This window comes from Ornithorhynchus anatinus, chromosome 18, assembly GCF_004115215.2.
Source record: "Ornithorhynchus anatinus isolate Pmale09 chromosome 18, mOrnAna1.pri.v4, whole genome shotgun sequence".
In the NCBI taxonomy this organism is placed as follows: domain Eukaryota; kingdom Metazoa; phylum Chordata; class Mammalia; order Monotremata; family Ornithorhynchidae; genus Ornithorhynchus; species Ornithorhynchus anatinus.
This window is the reverse complement of record NC_041745.1, coordinates 30049899-30062893: the sequence shown is the minus strand read 5'-3', so window position 1 is coordinate 30062893 and position 12995 is coordinate 30049899. Positions and strand designations below refer to the sequence as shown.

At 41.0% G+C, this 12995-nt stretch overlaps 1 protein-coding gene across 1 annotated transcript in view; it reads right to left on the bottom strand.

Moving 5' to 3' along the window:
- The window catches only part of ARAP2 (ArfGAP with RhoGAP domain, ankyrin repeat and PH domain 2), a 167341-nt gene that overhangs the window by 44936 nt on the left and 109410 nt on the right, over positions 1-12995 (bottom strand). Inside the window, exons 19-22 of the mRNA XM_029083452.2 lie at positions 12529-12727; positions 10271-10334; positions 3814-3977; positions 1836-2048 (exon numbers count right to left, since the gene is read on the bottom strand). Of these exons, the coding sequence (XP_028939285.1) occupies positions 1836-2048; positions 3814-3977; positions 10271-10334; positions 12529-12727 (640 nt within the window). The remainder of the gene's footprint in view (positions 1-1835; positions 2049-3813; positions 3978-10270; positions 10335-12528; positions 12728-12995) is intronic.

Sequence of the window (12995 nt, the reverse complement as noted above, 5' to 3'; positions counted from 1 at the left end):
ATATTTTGTAGTAGTCTAATAATAGTCTATGCTTAATATTCACCCTTCCTGCAGCCCCACATCACTTACATTCTATTTCGCCCTTCTGTATTTTATTGTAATGTCTGCCTCTCCCTCTATTAATAATGATAAAGATAATTGTGGTATTTCTTAAGTGCTTGCTATGTGCCAAGCACTGCACTAAGTGCTGGGCTAAGGTACAAGATAATCAAGTCCCACATGGGGCACACAATATTTAAGTAGAAGGGAGAATAGGTATTGAAACCCCATTATGCAAACGAGGGAACTGAGGCTCAGAGAAGTTAAATAACTTTCCCACAGTCACACCACAGACAGGGGGTTGAACCAAGGTTAGAACTAAGGTTCTCTGACCCCAGGTCTGTGTTCTTTTCACTAGGCCACGTTGTTTCTCTAGACTGAAAATCCCTTGTGGGCAGGAATACTTTCTACCAACTCTATTATCTTGTACTCTCCCATAAACGGAGTACAGTGCTCTGAACACAATAAGAGCTCTATTAATACCACTGAATGATGAATTGTATTGTATCTACCCCAGTTTTTCATACAGCGCTGGGTAGTATAGCAAGAGCTTAACATATACCACAATTATTATAATCAAAAATTATAAAACAATAAAATCTGTAATTATCCAAATTGATGAATTGTACCCCATAGCTTGCAACAACTTCTTCCTAACAGCAACCGTAGCTACAGCAGCTCCTTCACACCTAGTGGCCTAGTAAAGAGACCCCAGGCCTGGGAGTCATAAGGACTTGGGTTCTAATCCCAGCTCTGCCACTTGTCTGCTGTGTGACCTTGGATAAGTCCACTTCACTTCTCTGGGCTTCCGATTACCTCATCCGGGTAAATGCGGGTTAAGTCTGAGAGCCCTATGTGGGACAGGGACTGTGTCCAACCTGATTGATTTTTTATCTACCTCAGCACTTAGTACAGTGCCTGGCACACAGTAAGTACTTGACAAATGCAAAACACAAAGAAAAGACAATATAAAAAACAATAGGGTTGGCTTCGACTTTCACTTGCTTCCCTGCAATAAACAATCTGGATTTTTCCCAGCGCCAGACAACACATATCCTTCAGTCAATCATTGGCATTTACTGAGCACTTACCCTGTGCATAGCACTGAAGTAGGAGCTTGTGAACTGGATATAATAACACAGAGCTGGAAGACACATTTCCTGCCCAAACGGAGCTTAACAGTCAAGAGTCAGCACACACAGAAAAGAGTTCAACCAAATGATTTTTCCCACCAGGAGGGGAAATTCTGAAATTCCAGGTACCTACTGTTAACATCTCTCCATCAGTGAGAAGAATTTTGAAGTTGGTCATTTTGCTTTCTAATGTGAAAAATAGGGTAGGGTTTTCGAGCCATGCAGTATTTGAAACTGTATATCATGTCTCAACAACTTAAAGAGGTTTCTCTGAGCAACTTTGTCCCTATTGAAGATTCTGTAATTCAACAGGCAGCTGCCACTCTTTTTTCTCTCTGAAAAGGTCATTTGTGATGTCTTGCATGGATAAAATCATATATCTGAGGCTGTTAAATGGATCTCTTTGAACTGACTCAGGAAGCAATGATTAAGCAGAAAGACAGACCGACCATAACATGGTGCGGCCATGATTTGCTATGAACCAAAAATGCTATTTCTCAAAATGATAAATTCTCCTCACTCTAGCCCACCTAGTCTTTTGCAGAAAGAGTTTATTTACAGTTCCCCACATCTGGCCAAATCAAAGGTAACAGAATGAAAACAGTTCTACTGAGAGCCTGCAGAAACCCAAATACACCATTTCTTAATTTCTGAATATTTTACCTAGTGCAGAGACCCAATATGGATAGAGCTCTTTAGTGAGAAGGGCATCATCTGTGTCAGCCAGGAAACGTTTCAGGACGTCCGTCACATCTTCCACCTGATGCTTCCCAGCCCTCAACTTGAAGCTCCTGGCATCCTTTTTGAAACTTTCAAGGAGCTCATTGACCCGACATGGATCGCCATTCTGCTGATAGATGTGCCTGCTCCCTAAGCCTCCAATAAAGGATGAAAGCAAAAAAGGCTGGGTGTTAGACAAAAGTTCCAAAGACTTTCAGTGATATTGCTTTATACGTAGATTCAAATTTGATGGACCACAATGTGGCTGGGACCCCACATTGGGCTGCACAGTGATATACACAAATACACATCACACAGGCAAATTTCACTGTCAGAGACAAATTCTTCAAGGGAAAAAATAGCAATCTGCATGGATCTGGCAGTCAGGGGATTTAATCGTGAATCCCAGCTCTGCCGCCGACCTGCTCTGGTATCCTGGGAAAGTCTATCTGGACCTCAGTTTCCCATGGACACATGCAGTTGTCCAAGCTTCATTACTCATGTTTTCGGGTGTCCTTCCAGCCACCCCTTGGACATGCTATTTCTAGGATTCAGGGTGGACGGGCAGTTTGGCTTCCTTGAAGAGTCTGAATTTATGCTCTACTTGCACTCTAGCTTGGTACCCTTCTGAATTGCATAGAAACCCATAAACACAGAGTATCCACGCAAGGGCTAGTGATCATGAATCAAGTTTCCTTCTAAAATAAATTTCCTGCAGTGCATCAGTGCATTCCCTCATCGATTACCCAAACTCATGGCAAATATAAACTCTGTTCTCTAGGACGTCTTGGGTTTCTGAAAGGGGATACCAAAAGCAATAATTGTAGGAATGGATCCATCACATTAATTCTTTGATCCACTCTTAAGGCATTGCAGCTAAAGAAATGAGCCAATATATAAGAGAAAGGACATCTACACCATCTGAGAACACTGGGGAATATTTTAACTGTCAGCTTGGGAACAAGGAGAAGAGAGGCTGACTTGGAAGTAGAATCATCAGACCCTGAATAAATTGGAGATGCCTCATCAGTCTTTAACTCCCTGCCCCATGATACCATGCCCAAGTCTGTAGCTTACTGTATCAGAAACAGTTCATCAAAAAATTCCCCTGGCAAATAACTTCTCACTGCTCTAGATGAAACTTAACACTCTTATCTTGGGTGTAGCACTTGGGCAAAGGGGTGCCCCGAGGTTAAAGAAAATCATTCTCACTCATTCCTGCCTTTGTCTTGGCTTTAAGAGCTGTATAATTAACCTCTTTTGTGCCAGATGGAGCTTGTACAGTGTGTTGTTAAGTGTTAAGGACCATGTGTTCTACTGAAAGCAGTGTGGCCTAGTGGAAAGAGGATGGGCAAGAGGATGGGCCTGGGAGTTACAAGACCTGGAATCCCAGGTCCTTCACTTGCCTGCTCTTTGACCTTGGGCAAGTCACTTAATTTTTTTATGTTTCCATTTCCTAAATAGAGGATCAATACTCCTTTCTACATAGACTCTGAGCCCTATATTGGACAGGGACTGCATCCAACCTGATTAACTTGTATCTACCCCAGGGATTAGAACAGTCCTTGACACACAGTAAGTGCTTACAAACACCATAATAAAATAATAATACTATTAATAAAAACTACTAAGCTAACAAATGCTACGCTACTTGCACCACACTCTGGGGAAACGTTTCAGTGTACCTAACACTTAGCAACACAAAACCCCAAACAAAATTAGGCTGGCGAAATTCATATTCTGAATGAGTATATCAAAGCTGGGACAGGGACAGAATGTGGGACAGGGATGATGTTCTGATGACTGTGGTGTAATCTAGAAAATAAACGGCTTTAATTCAATCCAAGAGAGACAATGCTGAGAGACTAGAAGAATGATCCAGTGAGTTCGGTGAGACGGAGAAGAGCTCCACAACACTTACCATACTGTGTAACAAATGCTATGCAGCTGTTCACTATAATGGGAACGTCATTTCTGCTGAGCTGCTGGTCTTGTAATGCATTACCATCTGTACCTGCTGCTTTTTCAATTGCAGCATGCCAGACTGTGAAATCCGACTTGGTGTGACCATGGATGTATAATGTTCTGCAAAGTTTAAAAACATTTTGGAAAATCCTGTTTTAATTTTAACAAAAACACTATCTTTACTAAAGCAGCATAAAAGGTTTCATGTGAAAAAATGAATAGTGAGCAAATTATAGTACTCAGAGAAACCACTGTGATTAGGCCAACATCAACAGAGATATCAAATTCCTCTTAATCTTCCTATAGTGGGGGTATCCAAAGGTAATAGTTGCTCAAATACTCTCTGAATGGAAACCCAGTAAACCTTCATTCACCACCAACGGCACCTTAAGCGCCTTTGCTGTTCCATGAAATTATGTACGGGCTGGAGGAAATAGTGTCAGGAGGTTTGCTGTGTAGATCCCAGAATAATGTCAACCCTATAACTCTGTACCACATGACCAGAAGTGTTCCCAGACTCCTCAGAATGGACTGAATGCTCCTGAGAAATTCAGGGGCAAACCTTCCACAAGCCTCAAAGTGCAACCCTTTCCTCATTCACTCATTCATTCATTCAATCATATTTATTGAGTGCTTACTGTGTGCAAAGCACTGTACTAAGCGCTTGGGAGAGTACAAGACAACAATGAACGGACACATTCCCTGCCCACAACGAGCTCACATCCTAGAGGGGTCTGGGAAAAATAGTTCCCTCCCACTGGTGTCTTGGAGAATCTGGTGATGGGTCTTAATCAGTCTTTCCCCTATTTAACATCTCTAATATAAGGTTGAAGTGAGGCACGGTGTCACACAATCTCACAATTCTGGCTTTTTTGTTGATGGTAGAAGGAAGAGTTCTGTGGAGTACTGCCTGGAGCAAACTTTGGGCTGAAAACCCACACACACACACCTCCCCCACCTCCCTCACTCCAGCGGCCTCAAATTCTTAAGTCATCACTCCCTTCTTTCTACCATCTGTGGCTCTTTCCACTTCCGGTTCTAACTCATCTAACCTCACCCAAACCATCTGTTATATGGGAGGAGTCATTTAGATTTCTTACAGCCACAATTCAGATTACTTCCTGGTCAGACCATGGATCCTCCCTTCAATTTCAGCACCAAAGAATACCTGCAGACTGCAGAGAGGTCCTTGGGGTTTGTTTTGGGTAAGAAAACTGCACTTGTCTCAGAACAAGAGAAAAGAGACATTAGTCCTTCAAGGAAACTTCAAAGTTCTCGAAGGCCAAGATTTACATTTCAGAGTCACTTTGGGGTTATGGTAAAGGAATGGAAAGAGTCCAGTTCTAAACCTGCTGTCTCTGCACTTGACATTTTGTGTGTGTGCGCACGTGCACACGTGAACATTTTTGCACCTCTGGGCATTAGCAGGTCCAGAATGTAGAATATTTTAAAGGTGAGCGCTTTAGAAAGGAGGGCACAGGGTTTGAAAGACAATGCTGATTCCCAAATAGCAGCATAAATCTTGAATTAAACATGAACCTTTCAAACCTCCCACTTTAGTTCTAGTCAGAAGGACTGTCTGGGGACAAGAGTTTGAAGTGACTGCCTTTGTGTTAGTGAGTGGCAGCAAGGACTGGTGACAAGCGAACCTCGGGGTCACCTTGTCACACAGCAAATCCCCAAATACCATGTAACGTGGGGCGGTAGATACAGTATTTCCAGCTTAATGGAGCATTGGTGCTGAGCCAAACGTTGCCACAGAATACCCTGGGCGATATTTTCAGGGGAAATACAATTGACATGGTAATTTCCAAGGAGTTACCGTGGCCTATGATAAAATACCTAGGTATACTTTCCAAGGGGAACCCGTGATAAACTGCATCCAAAGACCAGTGCATTACTGCAGCAACTGGATAGAAGAGAATTGCCTGACTGCTTACTCATATTAAAAAAGAAAGGACTGAAGGAAGTAAAAATAGGTTAAAGGGCACTGGCCAAACAAATCAATCAAGTGTCTAGAGAAGATAAAGAGGAAAGAAATCAAACCATTTGGTGGGGGGAAGGAAGAAGGCCAAGTCATTATAAAATTCTGCTCTTGTTCCTAACCCATCTCCATTAAAGTTTCCATGGTAATTTCCACTTCTGGCAGAGCCTCAATCTGTGGAAGCTTGCCCAGTGTGCAGTCTGCTTCCATTTTGGTAAAAAGCCAAGGTGACCGAAGAAAAAATGTATTGTACGTTTGCCTGGGATGCTATCCAGAATAGAATGGAGTCTGGGGTGGGCTTGGCCCCTGCATCTTACTGGACCATGGGGTGACAGTGTATCAGGGAGCCATGAACCAGCAATCACTCAATGGTATTTACTGAGCACTTATTGTGTACAGAGCACCTGTATGAAGCACTTGGGAGAATACAACAGAGTTGATAGACATGCTCCCCGCCCACAAGGAGCTTACAATCGATAGGAAAGCACTTACAGTCTAGAGGCAAAGAAGGAGCGCCCTCCCCTACAGCCCTAAGTGCACCCCCCCGAGCCCCCAGACCAAATGTTCCAGCGTTGCGGCCATGAGGAAGACAAGATCTCCATCCGGTAAGTATTACGGTCTTAAAAAACCTCCTGGCTCAGCACCAGCACTCCCCGAAATATGAGGTGAACAAAGGAAAGGGACATTAAAATAACTGATTCTTAAGACCGTAAGCTCCTTGAGAGGAGCGGGGACTAAGTGTTTTGCTTCCGACAAGGAAGGGTAGCCTCAATGTCAAGAGCATGGGTCAGCGAGTCAGGACTCTGTGGTTCTAGTCCCAGCTCTGCCACTTACCTGCTCTGTGCCTTAATTACCTCATTTGTGAAATTAGGATAAAATACCTGTTCTCCCTCTCCCTTAGACTGTGAGCCCAGAGTGGGACAAGGACTGTGCCCAATCTAATTATCATGCAACTACCATAATATTTCTCACAGTGCTTGATGATGATGAGCATTTGTTTCTTACATACTGCATGCCAAGCACCGTACTAGCCACTGGGGTAGATTCAAAATAATCAGGTTGGGCACAGTCCCTGTCCCACCTGGGGCTCACAGACTAAATGGGAGGGAGAACGGGATGTGAATCCTCATTTTATAGAGGAGTCAACTGAGGCACGGAGGAGTGCCAAGGTCCCACAGCTGGCAAATGATAGAGCCGGGATTAGAACAGAGATCCTCTGCCTCCCAGGCCTGTGCTGTAGGCCACACTGCTTGGCATATACTAAGTGCTTAAAAACGCCATCATTATTATGAGCTTCCCCGAGGATTTAGTAGGTGCTCTGCACAGAGTATATGCTCAATAAATATCATTGATCGGCTGAATGCTAATGGGTCAGTGAGGACACTGACTTTCTATCCCATTAGAATGTAAGCTCCTTGTGGGCAGAGAAATGTATCACTTCTATATTCTGTACTTCCCAAGTACCTAATATAGTGAACACAGGCATTCAATTAATGCTGCTACGACTATTGTTGGATTTTGTTTACTCCTCTTAATCAGTTCCATAGTAATAATGTTATGTAAAAGAGTAACAAAAATAATGATAATAATAACAACAGTAGTGGTATCTGTTAAAGCGCTTACTGTGTGCCAGGCACTGTACTAAGTACTGGGGTAGATACAAGACAATCAGGTTGGACACAGTCTCTGCCCCATAAGGGGCTCGCAGTCTCAATTCTCATTTTACAGATGAGGTAAACGAGGCACAGAGAAGTGACTTGACCAAAGTCACTCAGCAGACAAGTGGCAGAGCTGAATTAGAACCCAGGTCCTTCTGACCCTCAGGCCCGTGTACTAAGCAGAGTACAACTTCCTATGGGAAATAAGGTAAAGCGGATCAATGCATTCCCAAGACCTATCATTTGACCAAAACAACACAAGCTACAATCACTTCTGCCACAATCACTTCTGCCACAATGCAAGGATTGTGTTCCTGAAATCCCTGTATCATATTCAGCTGGGTCTGACATCATCATCAATGGTATTTATTGAGTGCTTACTACATGCAGAGTACTGTACTAAGCACTTAGGAGAGAACAATACAATGGAATTGGCAGACACGTTCCATGCCCAAAATGAGCTTACAGTCTAGAGACCCAGGCACTTTCGCATCGGAATGTAATCAATCAGACAATGGTATTTATTGAATGCTTACTGTGGGCAGAGGACGGTACTAACGCTTGGGAGAGGACAATACAATGTATGCAGACAGAAGTTGCCAGAACAATTACCAAATTTGGCAATGCCATTCTATCCAAAATGCATAATGAAAATATGCATTATGGCAACACTATTAAAAATCAAGTGAGAGCATCCATTGAGAACTGTCTGCGGACCACTGTACTAAGAGTTTAGGAAAATACAACAGAGACGGTAGAAATGATTCCTGTGTGCAAAGGAGCTTTAAATAGAGTGGGGAGGATAGGCACTGAAATAATTTACAGATAAAAGGAAGGAAAAGGGATAAGTACATGAGACGCTGCTTAAAATGACTAATGCTTGTAAGTATACACTTCCCCTGTTTCCCCCTTCCCAGTGGGTAACTACTTTTCAGAGTACAAGTTGTCATATATGTCTTCATTTCATAAAACTTCAAGCAAACTCTCATTTTTCTCCACAACCTTCACACACAGAGCTCTCCAGAAACTAAATCATTTAGAAATTGCCCATACAATAGAGTGCACATTGTAGGCAATTGGCTACTGTTTAATTTGCAATTACATGCACGATTTAGAAACTACTTTTGGAAAATGTAGCCTCAAGAGCCTTGCTAATATGTTGGTGGCTGTAAAATATAATTTAAGAAAAAGCAATATGAAATAAGAAGATATGAAGTAAGGAGTTTTGAACTTGGGGTCTTAATCTCCCTAACAGAGAGAAGTAGCTGGCTCCACAATTGTGGAACATATTGAAAAAGTGTTTTATTGCTTAGTGTTCACTTCTTTATGACTGGGATTTGCAATTAAAACTGAAATATACTCAGGGCCTGGAAGCCACCCAATGGATTCTATTTTAATACCGGTCAACTACGGAATTTTTTAAATCTGCCTTTGTGTTACTGGCACCACATGCTACTTTACTTCAAATAAGAATCTCTTAGCTACTCTTCAGCGATAGACTTGTTTGGGCCATGAGCAGTTACTGTGTGTAAAGAAGAGGAGCCCATGGACACTTTTTTTTTTAGCTAAGAACATGATTTAGAACAGTGCTTGGCACACGGTAGGTGCTTAATAAACACCATCATTATTACTTCTTTTGCAAGAGGTAGGAGAAAGGGATCCAAAGGTCAATCCTATTTTCCAAGAGGCAATGAATGGTTTTGAAAATTGACTGAGTAGCCAAATCTAAGGGGAGATATTTGTTCTTCTCAGAAGATGGGGTTTTTGGTTTCTTCTACATTCATGTCTATATGCCACGATGTTCAGCTATTGCCATGATGATCTCTGTCTTTTTCAACCAAGTGAAATCCTGACTCCTGGTTGACTGAAAAGTTTGGAACACCATTACACCAGGAGCCAGAAACCCTTAAGGCTGAGCAAGAAAGGTTTATTCTTCAAAATATTCATTTTTAAAGTACACAAGAGTACAAATGAAAAAGGACCCAGACAAAACACCTGCTTTGAGGTTTTTGGTTCAAAGATTTAGCCCCCAAGTGCCCCATTAGAGTAAAAAAAAAATTATTTTTTCTGATGGCGATGGTGTGCAAATGAGAAAAAAAATTGCAGCAAGGTCATCATAGCCAAAAGGAAGTGAAGATTTCAATGATCTGGTTCATTCAATGCCTACAGATGATCAACCTTGATAATACAGATTACAGAATAGATTTTATTACTAGAGCCCTCTTGTTAGATTGACTATGCAGTTCAAATACTTTGTCTGTGAAGACCCGTCTTCAATTTACTGCTTATAGACAAAAGGCAGTAGAAGTGGATAGGAAAGAACTGATTCTAATTCATAGTCCTGGCCATAGCCTTGGGCAAGTCACTTAACTTCTCTGTGCCTCAGTTCTGCAAAATGAGGATTAAATACCTGTTCTTCCTCCCCCTTGGACTATGAAACCTGTGTGGGATAGGCATTGTGTCTGATCTGATTGCACTGTATTAACCCTAATGTTTAGTACAGTGCATGGCACACAGTAAGTGATTGATAAATAACAGAACTGTTATTATTTCACTTGGTTATGAAACTAGAATGAATATGTACTTTGGCCTTCATTCTAATCAATAAGCAAATAGAATACAAAGAAAAAAGAACTAAGTTGTCACATTAGATTCTTCATGCCGTAATGAATAATTCTGCCTTTTTAACCCCATCAGCTGCATTACTGAAGACAATCTACCAACATTTCAAAATAACAGTAAATATCCAAATACACAAGGAAAACATTTACCTTCCTTTTTCTACCAGGAGCAACACATCTATTTTTTCTCCATTTTGGACCACTGTGCTGATCGCTAGGGATGCAAAGAAAGAGAAAAGGTGCATCAATTTCCAGATGACAGCAAAAATTAATAGATTTTCATAACAGAATGAACATATGTGGGATAGGGACTATGTCCAACCTGATTAACTTAATATCTACTCCAGCACTTAGAATAACGCTCGACAGAGTATGCCTTTAGATATATCATTACCAGTAACAGTACTAATAGTAATAATATGTGAGGTTTCCAGGAACTTTTAATTTTGAGTCTATTTCTGAATGGATCTTCACTGGGAATCAGAAAGGCTAGGCAGGAAGAATGTAGAATATTTGAATAATAAATCAAAGAAAATGAAATGATTCCTTAAAATGACTGCGATGACAATGCTTATGTTTCAGAAGGTCAAGCTTCATGCAAATTCCCAGCTGTTTTTCATAGACTTATGGACTGAGGTGGGTCTTAGGAATTATAATTTATCCTCAGTATTCACTTAAACTCTTTTACTATGGACCCCACTGTTGATGGGTAAGACACTCCAAATAAGGTCAAACACTAAAATTTAAATGATATTTTCTGAAACAGCTTCTCATTAAAAAGGCAGTTTGGATAAGACTAGAAAACAAAATAACTGAAATGTTTGAAAAATCTCAAAAGCACAAGGTAAAATATGATGAAATTTCCTGAGTAGCTGTCTGTCTATGTGAGCAGGTAATATATCTGTTATACTATTGTGTTGTACCTTCCCAAGAGCTTAGTACAGTGTTCTGCACACAGTAGGTGCTCAATAAATGACTGATTGATTGATTCATAAAGGAGAAGGTGAATGAGACCTGGCACTAGAAATAAAAGAGTTGATAGACACTTCCTACAGGTCTCAAATACCTTTTAAATGAAGTGTTTGATGTAAATTATATTCTTACTTTTAAAATATATATCCACAAATGCTGTCCTTTAATCAATCAGTGGTATTTATTGAGCACTTACCATGTGCAGAGTATAGTGCTAAGCATTTGGGAGAGTACAATATGATGGAGTTGGTAGACACAATCACTTTTGAACTTGACACTATATGCCAAAAATTTAATACAGTGCTCTCCACTCAGTGAGTACGCCCTGATTATTGTGTGCTCTGAAAATTGGCGACTTGTTGCTCTGATGCATTTTTTTGTGGTAATTAAGTGCTGACTATATGCCAGGCACTCTTCTAAGTGCTGGGGTAAGTACAAGTTAATAGGGTTGGACACAGTTCATGACTCACATGGGGTTCACAGTCTTAATCCTCATTTTACATTTGAGGTAATTGAGGCACAGAGAAGTCAAGTGACTGGTCCAAGGTCGAAGAGCAGACAAGTAACAGAGCTGGAATACAAACCTAAGCTCTCTGACTCCCAGGCCCGTGCTCTTTCCATTTGGCCACACTGCTAATTGTCAGGAGGGATCATGTCTAACAACTCTATTGCACTGCATTCTCCCAAGTGCTTTGCATAGTGCTCTGCACACAATAAGCATTCAGTAAATTCCTCTAATCATTTGACTGATTTCTCTGAATAACTCCTGCAATAAATTCCCTGAATCAGTGACCATGTCCGGGTATTTGGATAACTATTATTTTCTAGAGCCACAGAATCATTTCTGCTTTTGTGTGGAGATTTTTCTCTTCACTCCAGATAGAATTTATTACATCAATGTGTTACTCCCCACTTTTCAACATCACAGAAATGTGCCTTGGATATAAGGAAAAATATCCCAATAATGAAGTCCACTGGACTGCGAAACTGCCTTCTAATGAAATGTTTGAAGTCTCATCACTTCATTCACTTAAAATGATCAAAAACGCAGATCAAACCAGAGCCAGCATCACTGCACTGGAAAGAGGGTGATTGGACTCGATTAGGAATTCAAAATGGAAATCACCTACAATCCTATTCACAAGACACCAGAATGGCACTTTAAGTTTTTCCCCACGCCATGAAGTAGTCTACCACGAAATGGGAAGTATGCAAAATATAGGGAAAATAGCATTTAGCAAATAGTAAATTTCATTTGTTTCAGTTAAACAACAAATATATAGTGCATACCGGGGAATTACTTAACTCAATTGGTCTTGTTGCAAAACGAACAATGTCTGGTTTAATAGCATTTATATTTTCAGACGAGATGAACCATGAGAAACCCAATAAAAATCTAAGTGCTAATGGAATGTTTAAGAAGATGAAAAACATACTTAGCTCCTGGAGTCTCCTCAGATGCATTAAATCTTCTTGAGCATTCTCAAGTTCGAGACAAAAGTGCAAACTGGACTTGTCTATGGCAAACCAGCCTTTTCTCCATTGATCTAGGGTGTGACAATCTTTGTAGTACAGTTGTCCGATCAGATCATAATCTGCTTCTGCTAGGCTTTCAGCGACTACTGGGACAAAAAGCTTTAAAGCAGAATGCAAAGAAAGAAGTACATGTTACAAGTGTCCTCACTGGCATGACATATTTAGGCTATCAGAATCTTCATTCTTTGCGTCAGTCCCACCATCCATCCAGCCCCAAATTGATTTACCCTCCAATATCAATCATATTTATCAAGCACTTACTGTGTGCAGGTCACTCTGCTAAGAGCTTCGAAGAGTACACTGTAACATTAGTAGACATGTTCCCTGCCCACAAAAAGCTTACAGTCTAGTATCTAATAGTGGTTCT